The 15,232-nt window shown below is 33.0% G+C and overlaps 1 protein-coding gene across 1 annotated transcript in view; it reads left to right on the top strand.

Annotated features, from left to right (window-relative positions):
• The window catches only part of LOC121368666 (centromere-associated protein E-like), a 94,464-nt gene that overhangs the window by 34,568 nt on the left and 44,664 nt on the right, over positions 1-15,232 (top strand). The window contains exons 22-32 of the mRNA XM_041493405.1: positions 787-909; positions 2,849-2,965; positions 4,750-4,875; positions 6,058-6,183; positions 7,815-7,922; positions 8,149-8,265; positions 8,792-8,896; positions 11,184-11,306; positions 11,843-11,944; positions 12,058-12,180; positions 14,313-14,417. Coding sequence (XP_041349339.1) covers positions 787-909; positions 2,849-2,965; positions 4,750-4,875; positions 6,058-6,183; positions 7,815-7,922; positions 8,149-8,265; positions 8,792-8,896; positions 11,184-11,306; positions 11,843-11,944; positions 12,058-12,180; positions 14,313-14,417 — 1,275 coding nt within the window. The remainder of the gene's footprint in view (positions 1-786; positions 910-2,848; positions 2,966-4,749; positions 4,876-6,057; positions 6,184-7,814; positions 7,923-8,148; positions 8,266-8,791; positions 8,897-11,183; positions 11,307-11,842; positions 11,945-12,057; positions 12,181-14,312; positions 14,418-15,232) is intronic.

The raw sequence follows: 15,232 nt of genomic DNA, 5'->3' as shown, positions 1-15,232 counted from the left end.
AAAAAAAGAAGAAAAAATTAATTACGAACCAGCAGTTCTTTGTCATATTCCTAAAAGTCAATTTTTAGTACTCGAAATACTTTTTGGGACAAATTAAAAAAGAAATGCCAGTGTGAATTGATGCTCAACAACATTCCACAACAAATGTGCAAAAAACACAGCTACTTTGGTGTATGTTAATGAGTTAAATTTCATCAATCCTGAGGCTCTGATAGTCACAATTGTTTAGTTTTTCTCAAATAACAACAAAGATGGACTGACGTTATGTAGAGTAGAAGATTGTTTGTTTTTTTCACCATTGCAAACGTATAACAAATATGAAGCATATTTCTTCTCAAATAGCTGCACAAATGAACTGGATTTTAATTTTTTTTTTTTTTTTTTTTTTTTCAATGCAGGGCTGTTTTCATGTGGTTATGTGGGATGAAAAAAAGTATACCTGAGGTGGTGGGAATTACCTGGGATAGCTCGGTCCTATACACCCTGCCAGAGGGTAAAATGGGGGTGACGCCATACCCAGATTTTTTTGCAATTTTTTTTTTATCAAAGTGAATCTTTTAACAAAATTAATTACTCTTATCAGTAATGTATGATTTTATTAACCCTAAGCATAAAGTTAACCCATTTTCTTTCTGGGGGAGGGCCCCCCCCCCCCCCCCCCCCCACACACACACACACACCCTTTGTTGACTGTGATTGCATTCAATTCCATAGTGCCATACCCAAAAATTTCTTTCTGGCAGAAACACTGACCTAAATGTTCATAGTACCTGTTATATTTTACAGGTAAAAAATGAACAAGAAGACGTCATTGAGCAGCTGAGAGTTGGTATTGCCCAGCAGAATGATGCTGAAAAATCAATGACCTCAAGTGAAATACAAGAAAGCATTATTGAAACACTGCAGCAAGTAAGAATGCAATAGGCCTTTTTATTTAAAGAATTTTTTTTTTTTTAATTCAAGTCGCTAAAATTTACAGGATGTAGTTTAAATGTGATGGCTCACAAAATCATTTGCCCTTGAAGGATTACTTTGTTGGGATTTGTATTCCATCCCTTGAAGGACTTGTTTGTTGGGATTTTTATTCCATCCCTTGAAGGACTAGTTTGTTGGGATTTTTATGTTGTCCTTTGAAGGACTCGTTGGGATTTTTATTCCATTCCATGAAGGACTCATTTGTTGGGATTTTTTATTCCATCCCTTGATGGACTAGTTTGTTGGGATTCTTATTCCATCCCTTGATGGACTAGTTTGTTAGGATTCTTATTTCATCCCTTGAAGGACTAGTTTGTTGGGATTCTTATTCCATCCCTTGATGGACTAGTTTGTTGGGATTCTTATTCCATCCCTTGATGGACTAGTTTGTTGGGATTCTTATTCCATCCCTTGATGGACTAGTTTGTTGGGATTCTTATTCCATCCCTTGATGGACTAGTTTGTTGGGATTCTTATTCCATCCCTTGATGGACTAGTTTGTTGGGATTCTTATTTCATCCCTTGATGGACTAGTTTGTTGGGATTCTTATTCCATCCCTTGAAGGACTTGTTTGTTGGGATTCTTATTCCATCCCTTGATGGACTAGTTTGTTGGGATTCTTATTCCATCCCTTGATGGACTAGTTTGTTGGGATTCTTATTTCATCCCTTGATGGACTAGTTTGTTGGGATTCTTATTCCATCCCTTGATGGACTAGTTTGTTAGGATTCTTATTCCATCCCTTGATGGACTAGTTTGTTGGGATTCTTATTCCATCCCTTGATGGACTAGTTTGTTGGGATTCTTATTCCATCCCTTGATGGACTAGTTTGTTGGGATTCTTATTCCATCCCTTGATGGACTAGTTTGTTGGGATTCTTATTCCATCCCTTGATGGACTAGTTTGTTAGGATTCTTATTCCATCCCTTGATGGACTAGTTTCTTGGGATTCTTATTTCATCCCAACCAGTTCTCCACAGCTGGTACATCAAAGGCTGTGCTATGTGCTATCTTGTCTATTGGATCATGCATATAAAAGATCCCTTGCTACTAATGGAAAAATATAGTGGGTTTCCTTTCTTAGACTGTAAGTCAAAATTAACAAATATTTCACATCCAGTAGCTGATGATTAATAAATCAATGCTCTAGTGGTGTCGTTAAACAAAACAAACAAACTGGTATGTACTGTCCTGCCTGTAGAAGATACCTTGCTGCTTTTTGTTTTTCAGTGGGAATAGCCTTTGTGGTGGCAGTGGGTTTCATTTCTAATCCAAATATGCTTTTGTGCAGAGCTGAACAGTGATGAAAGTTTTAGGTTCGGTATTGGTATTTGAGGGGTGATTTACCTAAAAATTGGTACGATATTCGGTACTGATACCATACCAAGCGGTATTTTTGGTATACTCAACTTTAAATACATGCCCGAGTTAAGTCTCACCTACTAATTTCATCTTGATAAAATTAAATTCCATACACAAGACCCTAATCTCTCCTCTTTTCAACTATTTTGTGTTTGTGAGATATATTGCTAGGGCTTTACTAAATGGCGGTAAACATTTATCAATACTGAAATTTCAGTATTTTAATATTTACTCGGTACGGTAAATCGGTATTGACACGATGCCGATACCGGGGGGTATATATGGTATACTGATACTGGACTGTATATACGATATATTGCCCAGTTCTACTTTCGACAAGTGTTCTTTATAATTTTCTTTTTTTTTCACAGTAGGTGCTAGATAACTCTTCAAATACATTTGAAATGCATGTAGTGGTTCTTGTTCAAAGATATTGTGTTCTTTTATGAAATTATTTTCAATGTTTGTCATAGTTTGTTTGTCAGTATTTTTAAACAACTTTATTTCAGGAGGTCACCCATTTACAAGCTACAGTGGATGGTCTGCATGAGGTTATCGCCATCAAAAACCAGTCCCTAAAGCAAGTGCAGATAGCCGAGGCAACAGACGGCAGTGTGTGTGAAATGGTATGTATAAATGGTGTCACACTTCATCTTTCTTTTTGGACTCGATGTATGTTGGGTGGTGGGATGTAGCCCAGTGGTACAGCACTCGATGCACGATCGGTGTGGGATCGATCCCCTGGTGGGCTCATTTGGGCTATTTTTCGTTCCAGCTAGTGCACCATGACTGGTATATCAACGGCCGTGGTATGTACTACCCTGTCTGTGGGATGGTGCATATAAAAGATCTCTTACTGCTAATCGAAAAGAGTAGCCCATGAAGTGGTGACAGCGGGTTTCCTATGTCAATATATGTGTGGTCCTTAACCATATGTCTGACGCCATATAACTGTAAATACAATGTGTTGAGTGCGTCATTAAATAAAACCTTTCTTTCTTTCTTTTTCGAGGTATGTTAAAGCTGCAGTGTCATCTCTCGATTTTCTGTGATCATTAAATTTAAAAAAAAAAAAATTGTTTAACAACACCACTAGAGTACATTGATTTATTAATCAGTAGCTTTTAAAGCTGCAATGTCATCTCTCCATCTATGATCATTCATTGAATTTTAAAAGGTTTGTTTTGTTTAACGACAACACTAGAGCACATTGATTTATTAATCATTGGCTATAGGATGTCAAACATTTGGTAATTTTGACATATAGTCTTAACGAGGACACCCACTACATTTTTCCATTAGTAGCAAGGGATTTTTTTTATTTTGTATATGCACCATCCCATAGGCAGGATAGCACATACGACAGCCTTTGATATACCAGTCGTGGTGCACTGGCTTGAACAAGAAATAGCCCAATGGGCCCACTGACAAGGATTGATCCCAGACTGACCATGCATCACCAGACTGACCATGCATCAGGTGATTTATTTACCACTGGGTTATGTCCCGCCCCTCATTCATTAAATAATAAAAAATTCAATTCATTATCATTTATTGCCTCACCTTTACTAAGTACTGGTAAAAAGATAAGATATAGATAATACTTTTCTGATAGTGGTGGCAGTATCAACAGCATCAACCTTTGTTTTAAATTTCCTTTTTTGACAAACTATTAAGTCCTGTATTAATGATTTGTGATTTCTAGTTGCATCTATGGACGTTCATCACGGTGCACCAAAAATATGCTAGGTGAGACATTGAATTCTGCAGAATTCTTGTGTTATACAAGTGGAACAAAGTTCTCCGGGCTTCTTACTAAATAACATCCTATGTTTTGGTTGATGTCAATAGCAGTATACATTGAAGAATGGTGCATCATGGGAAATGTAAATTCAGTATTGTTGTACCTAAAAGTCCAAGTAGAGGTTTTGCAAAGAGTTTAAAAGTGTGTTCTATGTGTTTTAATCGTTAGAACCGATATGTTGGAGGTGGCAATTGGGATGAATGTGCGTAAATAGAGGTTTGGTTCATCTGTTCAGTCCATGTTTACAGGGTTTTGAGGTGTCGCTAACAGCTACAATCTTGTTGTAAAACATTTTATCCACATCAATTATATAGTGAAAACAGTTGTGCATTGATCAATATTCTTGTTTGTATTTATAAACATGACTCACACTGAAAAGAAGTGTCTTTTTATAGCCAATTTTTCGATACCTGAAGTATTTCCTCCAAAATTATTAAAAAGCGGCTAAATAAAAAATAAAATTTTATTAGCCAAATAACATCCGGATAATTTAGCTATGAATAGTGTGTGTTTTGTTTAAACAGTTATAAATTAATTAAAATAAAAAATAATTAAAAAAAATAGCTGGATCCCAGAACTACAATCACATGTATAATGGCATTGCAGGAACATACTGACTATAAAGCTATAATTGTGAAGCTGCAATCTGATCTTGCTGAAAAAACAGCCATGTTGACAGAAACCAAGAATACAGCTGTGGTTAGGAAAAAGTTGGTGGATGATTTGAAGCAGGTGTGTGGATAAAGTTCAGGTTTTTTTTAATTGTTGGAATGATTTTAATGCTAGTGCCATTGGTGTTTCATTTATTCATTAAATCATTCAGTTGTTCATTTGTCTCACCCATCAATTCATTTATTCAGTTTTAATACTAGAACATATTCATCTTTAGTTTCAGGTCAGTTATCATATAAGTTGTGTACCAGCAAAGTCCTCTTGTTAAATAACGACTAGCTAAAACCAGCTCGAATTTGTCCAGTGATCCCTTATGAAAAATATCACTTTTCATTTTGAATAGGGGGTTGGTGTATGTAACTTTCCCTTTCATATACAGTTGAATCTCATTGGTTCGAACCACATAGACCCATTGGGTAGTTCGAACCAATCATTCGGTCAACATTGTGTAAGTGTGATATATTCGACCCTTCCTTGGATGGCAATATGTCACATACCATAACTAGGTTACCGCAACCTATTTTTCATGCATTACTTGCACAATAAAGGAAATCCTTGACCAGGCCATATCTTCCTTATCAATTCATATAGGATCATCAGACCTTGCATGCAAGTACAACTTGGGGTGTTATTGTGTCATGTACCATAATTAGGTCACTGCAACCTACTTTTCATGCATTACTGCACATTAAAGGAATTCCTTGGCCATATTTTCCTTATCAATTCATATAATATATAGGTTCGTCAAACCTTGCATGCATGTACAACTTAGGATGGTGGTGTCACCACGACCTATTTTTGATGGGTGTATCATGTACCTTGCCGGTAACTCTTGTTCTTTTTGTTTCATGGAAATTTTATTTAAAAATGATTAATTATTTTTAATTGTTAATTGCAAAAAGAGACCAGGGACCTAATTCACAAAGGTCTCTTAGGCTCTGCTAGACAACAAAGCATCCTCTTTGTAAGTCTTTTAGCATTGCACTGTGAGATCGCAAAGTTGCAAGAGTTTAATGAATTAGGCCCCTGGGCCCATATTTTTTCAAAGCAATCTTAGCACTACGAAACCGTAAAGCCATCGTAGGCTGTGAAGTCACTGTGGCCTGTGCTATGGTGATGTTATAGCCTACGATGGTGTTATGATTTCATAGTGCTAAGATTCCTTCAAAAATATGGGCCCAATCTATCAAAATTACAGTTGTTTGTCTTCAGCATTATTCAAAGATGTTAAATTCCATTAAGGTACAAGCTGAGCAAGAAACATTAACTGAGAATTTGAAACTGGAACTTGACAAAAAGAATGAATTGTTGACAGAAGCTGAGAATACCACTGTAAATCAGGAAAAGCTGATGGATGACATAAAACAGGTGATTATACGCTGTTTGATCATTTAAAACAGATGGTAAGTTTTGTATGAAAAACTTCTGATTCAGATTAAAAATGCAGTTATTGAAAATGAAATTTCATTTCAGTGGATTCATCTCTTTAAATCTATTACAGGTATATCTACACGCGATTTAATTATACACGGCAACTATTTCATTACTTTTAAACTTGAATGAATACTAAATACATTTTGGAGAGAGACATTATACTGCAGGTTACAGATACAACAAAAACAACAACCACGAAATATAAATGACATTTTAGGTATTAATATTTGGTACAACAGTAAAATATGTATAGATAAAAAAACATATTTATATAAAAAATATCTTAAAACTAGTATCATGTTTATAGGTGATCTATTGAATGAACAAGAAGACTTCCTAAAATATGAAGATTTCATATCGAAATATCACATACATACAAATTTTTTGCAATATGCTTTATTAATCAGGGGTGGGAATTCTCCTCATTATAACATTTATAATAATATATAATGGTATACCGGGTAATAACATTTGTCACCTTTTTTGAAAAGAGATGTCTGCTAACTATGTAGACGTGTATTGCTTTTGAACATAACCCTTTAGTCATTCAATTAAAGGATTAACTTCGAACAATCAAGTCTACTAGTTTTATGTCATTTTGTAAACGAAGTAGGTACCAATCGATTAGATTGACTGTGAATGCGCTTTGATTAATAATAATATACTTAGGATTTAATGATGGTCTGTGATCCATCCCTGTTGGTGGGACCATTGGGCTATTTCCCATTCCAGCCAGTGTACCACGATTGGTATATTAAATGCCTTTGTATGTGTTATCCTGTCTGTGGTATGGTGCATATAAATAATCACTTGCTACTATTGACACCCAGTAGCTGAAGAATAATAAATCGATATAACGACAATTTCGATATAATGACAAAGTGACCCAGGGACGAACGTGGTCGTTGTAACGAGGTCTGACTGTATATACTATTCACTTGTGTATAATGTTTAACATATTAAATTATTGTTAAAGTAGCGATACCAGGGCCCGAACCCTGGCACGACTGTGTATTTGTTTCCTGGGGTCAATAAATTTTATTTAAAAAAAAAAGAAAGAAAAAGGTCATATCCATGCATATTGCACAATAATAGTTTATAGTTTAGTTTATACTAAGTCTAAAATATTAAAGTCTCAGACCCTAGTTTCAAGCCTTGAAAATGGACACTAACCTGCAAAATATTTGGATAAAGATACATTGGAGTGAAACAAGAGTATGATGTTGAAATTGGAAAATACCCTTAAAAATAGACTTGATCTCGTCTCCATAACCGTTATTTCTCATATATTTAAAAATAAAGAAAATGCATTTAGTGGTATTAAAAACATCACGATGACCAGATACAGTTCAAATGTTGGGAAATGGATAATCTAAATACATGTAAACTATAAGTAATGTCTAATTTCAATTATCTCTAATAAATAGTAATACCTATGCCGTAGTGTTTAAATAGCTGGGTCTGTCATTTTAAGTCATATTTGTTGTGAGAATAAAGATGAAACACATTCTTATAACTTGACGACAGTCTGCTAATACACTTTTTAATAATGATTTGTTTTATAGGCACAGAATGAAAAGGCCAAACTGGATTTTGATGAACAAGTGAATATTTCATCAGAAGCAAAGGATACGACTTTAGCACTAGAAAAATTAGTGGAAGAATTAACACAGGTACTTAATTATATACAGTGTTCGATTAAATGATTTGCAGTCTGATTTTCCAAGATACAGTTACATACACAACAAATATAATGTTAATTTGATGAAATATTCAGTTCTTTTGGTGAAAAACATGAAATTAGATCTAACTGTATCTTTATAACAGAAATATCTTTGAGCTTTTACGATCTTGTAGGAATGTGAGATACTATTACAAATTCATTTATCTCAAAATTAGACAAAACATACACAAGAAGAGGTAATTGAACAGTTGAGAGCAGATCTTGAAAAGAAAGATGCAATCCAGCATGTTGATTCAAGTGAAAGTGACATCAATATGGATACACTGAAACAGGTGAGATATTGAAGGGAAATTCTAGTGAATTTCTGTTTCTTATCACTGCTGTATGAGAGATATAAATTCAAAAGATCCAAGAGTAAATGTTCATTTTATTTGACACCACTAGAGCCCATTGATTGATTAATCATCAGCTATTAGACATCAAACATTTGGTGATTGTGACACGTAGTCTTTAGAGGAACCCACAACCTTTTTTCTCTTTTTTTTGTCGATTAACAGTAAAGATCTTTTATATGCACTTTCATATAGAGAACACAACACATACCATGGCCTTTGATATAGCGGTCTGGCACTGATTGGAACTAGAGTTTTTGTTTTTTAAACGCATGTGTCTGCCAAGGACCTCTACAGACTGAGCTTTATCGTGTCCCGAAATTAAACTCCAAGGTAACTGATTCAGTCATGCAGGTTTTGTCTATCTGCTGCCATACATGCATTTTGACTTAAATGAGGCATTTTTAGTCCGATACAAAGACTATATCATATATATTGGTTTTTTATATTTCTTTTACTTTTGTAGAAAATAGAGGAGTTGAATAAAGAAATACGTGAAAAAGATAGCTTGCTGGAACAAATGCAGAACACTGTAGCCATGCAAGAAGATGTGGTGGATAAGGTTACAATGGTATGAAATTTTAATTTGTCAAATCTATTTTTTTTTAAAGTCATAATTACTTGTAATATTATTCATAATTGAAAAGCTTAAATTGTATTTGTCAATAACTGGGCAATTCCGTGTGGTGTCGGACATACATTTCAGCCGAGCATTACATAAATGTAAAAAAAATTCCACAACTTTTTATTGTTACATTGTAAGAATCAACTAGGGCACCATTGTCATATATAAACTTTGTTCCATCCTTATGTCACTTCAGGTGTACAGGGGAAAATATGCATGGTGTTGGATGTATGCACACAAACTGCAATTTTTCACCCACACATGGTTATGTCTAAATCTCTGTCATGTGTGAGGGCATATTAAAAATAATATGTCCTATTCCTATAGGGTAGATGTTTACCTGTATATCAGATGTAAAAACTTTGGTTTTTTGGTGTCGGATGTATTCATGTGAAATACAACTTTACAAGTGTTGAAAAATGGTCATTATAATAAACAAACAAGATGATATTAAAAACAAAAACACAGTTTGAGCTAGGATTTATTATTTTTGTTTGAAGAAATTGAAAAACAATTACCAGGTGCATCAGAGAAGGCCATGTGTTTTGTTTAAAGCAGTTTTTGGCTTTGAAAGAAACCTTAAATAATACCCATAACCTTTTACTATTCAGTACAAATGAAACCCATTAAAAAAAATCAATGTAACACCCATGACTACATAGGGTAAGGAGGTGGGGGGGGGGGGGGGGAGCAAGGCAGATACCTTGTGATTAATGTACATGTACAACTGACAAGTGACACAAGAAAATTTTCCACTAGCTGACAGTACCACAGAAAATTGTCATTATTCTAAAGCTGAAGGCGTACAAGATGCAGGCAACACCCCCACCCACCCCCCACCCCCCATGACTAGGGACCTGAACACGATGCAAATGACATATTTTAATATTTTTGCATTTATTTGTTATAAGTAACTTTATATCTGTTGATTCCACACATAGTCTCTCTATAATTAACTAGAGAATTTCAAAATAGTAAAGTGCTGCCACTGAATGTAAAAAGTAGTTTCCTCAAATGTGACATCATATTTAACATGTTAGTTGTGATCCTCTACAAATTTTCCAATTGGTGTAATTCTGACAGTAAATGCAATTACTGGGTTTGTTATTTTTTTACGGAGATGAACAGTTAGTTGCAAGTATAATTTTTACCTTTTAAAACATAAGCAATACTTTTGACAGGAAGCTGCCTTTTGCACGCTTTGATGAAATCCTCTTAATCCACTTGTATTAATACTGATGTTGATAATTGGCTTTAGTTATAAAAATGTCTCCTAATATCACACTGGTATTGCATAAAAATTTGAAAAAATAAACATGCTTTATGGTGTCAGATGTACATGGTGTCGAACGTACACTATAACAGCACCACAGTAAAAAATGGATATTGTTACATATTCAGTAATTGTTTTTACATTTTTTAATTAACCATATAAAATTAACATTGCATCTCAGTTAATAACATTTTACAACCAGTTAGCAGAAGTGGAGATTAAAAAATGTTATATTTTGGTATCGGACGTACACAAGTAAACACATGTAAATATTATGAATAAAATTGGCTTGAAATATAAATATAAATATAAATATTTCTTTTAAATATTATGTCTAGTAACAAAGGACATATCTGGGATTATTTCTCTATAAAGATTCAAGCCTTCTAGAATTTTTATAAAATCCACTAGCTATGGGATCAGCTATTTAAAAAATTTACTAGCCACGATTAAAAATTCACTAGCCTTACTTTACTTTAAGTTAATATCATTTTACTAAATAATACTAAAAATTGGATATGTCGCCTAAAGAGAAAGATATAGCTTAAAAACACTAACAGTGGGGATGGGGGGGGGGGGGGGGGGGGGGCAGGTTATTCATATTTACAAAATAAACAACTGCAACATTTGATAAAAATAAAATTCACTATCTGTCGGGCATGGCAATAGTAGTTATTTACTAGCCCAACATTGACTATCACTAGCCACTTATGTATAAAAAATATGCTGATAAATGTGTTAATATAATTTTTCATAAAATATTGCTGCATTCATGGTGGATGAATTAGTTGCATTATAAGTGACTAAAACACATACTGAAAAAGGATTAATGTAATATTTGACACTAGAGATAATAACCTTTCAAATGATACCAAACTTGTCTCACTTGAATGAGTTTTTAAAAATGACCTATTGGTTTACCTGACCATGGAATTGCCTAACTACTAAAATATATTTCAGGAACAGTCAGAACTTGAAGAATTGACAAAAAAACTCAAGTCGGAACTCGGTGAAAAGATTAGCCTGTTGGATGAACTACAGAATAGTGATCAATGCCAGAGCAATGTGGACGACTTGAAACAGGTGAGTGTCATTCAGGATCTGTTATTCCTGTTATTAATGTTTCAGTTCTATAAACTGATATGATGCATGCTTCCCAGCTGTCCTCCATGTTTGTTTTTATTATAGTTTTGATACATTTTGTTGATAGAATATACCAAACTGATAGAATGGGAAGCATTAATAATACAGATTAAGAAATATGTATATAATTTGAGAAGAAAGTTTGATTGTTACTCTGGAATTTAATACCAATCATATATTTATACATGTGGAAATATAACAAGTCAGACCCTGAACTGCCATAATCTCAATTTCACATCCACTTTATTACATGTTGAAATCTGTTGAATTTTGGTCTTGCTGATGATGAATTCAGGATTTGAACTGAAGATTAAAAAAAAATGCTTCAGTGTCTGTTGTCTTACTTACAAAAATATCGTTTAAGCAGTTTCATATGGATGGGACATTGTAATTATGTTGACATTTTAAAAAATTGTACATGGTATAGCTTTCATTATGTACCTTTTTTTTTTTTTACATTTTCTTTTTCTTTGTAGAAAATTGAGGAGCTGAATAAAGAAATGGGTGAAAAAGACCAGTTACTAGAACAAATACAGAATACTGTAGCCATGCAAGAAGATGTGGATAAGATCACAATGGTAGGCACTTTAATTTTTTTTAATTTTTTTTTTACAAGTGATAATTAGTGTCCAGGCATTTATAACTGTAAAGTTTAAATTGTTTGTCTATAAACTATTAAACTACATTTCAGGAACATTCAGAACTTAAAGAATTGACAGAAAAGCTGAAGATAGAACTCGGTGAAAAGAGTAGACTGTTGGATGAACTACAGAATAGTGATCAATGCCAGAGCAATGTGGACGACTTGAAACAGGTGAGAATGGGTATCTTTGAAGTGACATTTAGTGTGTAATTCAAATCTGTTATTGCTGTTGTGAACATTCAGATTCTGTAAATTGATATCATACAGGCTTCCCAGCTGTTCTTTTAATAATTTCTTAACTTATACATGGTTGGTTTGATTAATGATGGAATATACCAAACTGCTCGAATGGGAAACATTAATAACACTAATTCTAATACAACTTTCATATAAGCCTTTTTTCCAGTGGTTAATTTTCGTAATAAATCGGACAGTAGATATACGCTGTTATGGGAAACCAGGATTTATCACGATGACAAAATTCCAAGAACTCATTCAGTATGCTGTCACTTAGCCTCATGTGTCGTGTTTTCGTTAATATATTAATTCCGCGTTTTTCATTATATTTAAACGTCGGTATAAATAATGTTCAACAACATGACTAACTTCAGATGAAAATGATGTTATTATTATTATTTTGTTATTATTTTGTGCCATTGTAACTTTTAACACTTCGTTAGCAGCAATGGACATGCACCCACTCACCCCAAGTAAGGTCTGGTCACTGATCGGTCGCAGCAGTTACCAGCATGTCTTGTGCTCTGCTCTTCTAGTTTGTATTCTCAAAAGGGTGTAAGCAGGTTCATTAGAAATAATTAAATCACAATCTGAAGTACCTTATTTTTGTTTAAAGCATACTTTTTGTGATAATGAAATTGATAAAGAAGACAAGATGAAAATGACTTTATTTTTCAAACACAATTTTAAACAACATTAACTGCTTTAAAATATCGTACAATGCTGAAAATGTTTTGGAAAATAATACTTGACCTTTAGTAAATGCATGTTATTTTATGTATTTATATAAACTTTAAGTGAAAATATGTTAGCAAGTTATAAACTTGTAAACCTACCCCATCAACGTGGTTTTAAACCAGGAGAATTCCTCGAAATAATTCAATCTGAGGTTGAAACATTGCTCAGAAATGTAAAGTCCAATCATATCCTCATGCCTTGCAACAGAAATTAACAGCCAACAAAAATATTTCTTTTAGTGTATCCTGTATTACAATAAATCATGTTCAAAAGACAGACTACAATGCTGATAAATTTGCCATTTGGTTCACTCCTAAGTCAGTGACGTCATGTTAAGAGAACGAAAAAAATATTACGTCATACTTTTACTTACTACAAGTGTTTTCATTGAATATCGTAAGTAAGGAGAATAGATAATTAATTGTTTTATATTTGTGGGATTTTTTTAATAAAAACAATAAAATGTCTTACAGATACTCCTAAAAGGTGTAGTATTAGAATAGGGATAATATCACTGTATTTCGTTGTTAACTATAAGGATTTATCACAAAAGTTTTGGATTTAGGGACTCGACTTTGTGATATGTATATATATATTATTTGAGAAAATGTTTTATTGTTACTGTATGATGAAATATAATATTGATCATATATTTATTTATGTAGAAATATAACAAGTGAACTTGATAATATTTTGGATAATGTGGATATTAAAGAAATTATTACACTCGTGTGACAAGTGAGTCATACTTATTTTACGAAACTCGTGTCAGGATTCATGTTTTATATACAATAATACAATAATCCTGACATCCGTTTCGTAAAATCAGTACGACACATAAGCTTGTATAATAATCTTTATGTATGTATGCATATTAATATTTAAACATTTACAATAGTTCATCACTTGTTTTCTCTTTCTATGATGTGTGTTTTTACATTTGCTTAGATCTGATTTATAATCTATAGTATGTCCCACAGAGAACACGTTTTTCATGCTATGGAGTTTACTACAAGTTACATGTACGTATTTTTGAGCTGAAAATTGCACACACCGATAGTTGTTGTTTTTTTGTTATTTCCCAAACACTTTTACATTTTCTTCTTATGTCAAACCAAACTGAAATTATTTACAAAAATTATTTATAGAATGATGGGACGGACTATAGATCACAGTAAAATATAGTTCTAGTTTAATATAAATAAAATTTGAGGGGTACATCTTATGGATGTAACTATCAGTAACACCAAATACATTTATGGTGGGCAAGAGATTTTATTTCAGTGGAATTCATGGGGTTTTGTTTATATTTTCTTTTACTTTTGTAGAAAATAGAGGAGTTGAATAAAGAAATAGGTGAAAAAGACAACTTGCTGGAACAAATGCAGAACACTGTAGCCATGCAAGAAGATGTGGTGGATAAGGTTACAATGGTATGAATTTTAATTTTGTCAAATCTATTTTTTGATGTCATAATTTATGTAATATTATTCATAACTAATTAATGCTGAAGTTTGGGCAGTTGGGAAACTAGAAGAGATATATGTGGACAAAGAAATGTGATGGATGAATCATTTCGATTCCATCCAGAACTTTTATTGCAATTTCTTTGTGATACTGACTTTTTCTAAATTTTAATTTTAATTATTACCCCAGTGGTCACTCATAACGGAAAATATTTCCCATATTTTCTCAGTGAGAAATATTCTGCATTGGTCTAACGAACAATACTATTGGATGATTTAACACTTGCAAACCAATGACTTTGTCAGTACTAAATATGATATCATCACATTTTGGCAAACACACAAAATGATATCATGTAGTTTAAAGAGTGCATTCATGACTGTTTTTAGTGTTAAATTTATAAAAAAAATTCATTTTATGCAATTCATTATATATATTTTTGCAGAATAAAGAGAACTTTTGTTTTTGAAAATTATCTGTGAACATGATTAAAATACAAAGTTATAGCAATACTCAGAACAGTGTACAAGCCTTGAAAAGTGGTTTACATAGTTTCTGTGCATGCGAGTCTAAAATAAAGGCAGTTAGAGAAAAAATTGCTGGGGTAATAAATAGAATAATAAATTCGGTACCAGTTATTATCAAATTTATGTCCTGAGTGAAATAATTTTACTTGTCACAAGCTTTAGCTAGTGACAAATGAAAATTGGTATCTCGTTTATTATCCTCTATTTATGTAATATTTGTATTTTTTGCACTGTTTTAATTTAACTGTTTAATT

This window comes from Gigantopelta aegis, chromosome 3 (genome assembly GCF_016097555.1).
Source record: "Gigantopelta aegis isolate Gae_Host chromosome 3, Gae_host_genome, whole genome shotgun sequence".
Lineage (NCBI taxonomy): Eukaryota > Metazoa > Mollusca > Gastropoda > Neomphalida > Peltospiridae > Gigantopelta > Gigantopelta aegis.
Note: the sequence above shows the minus strand (reverse complement) of the source record. Positions and strands in the feature narration are given on the sequence as shown.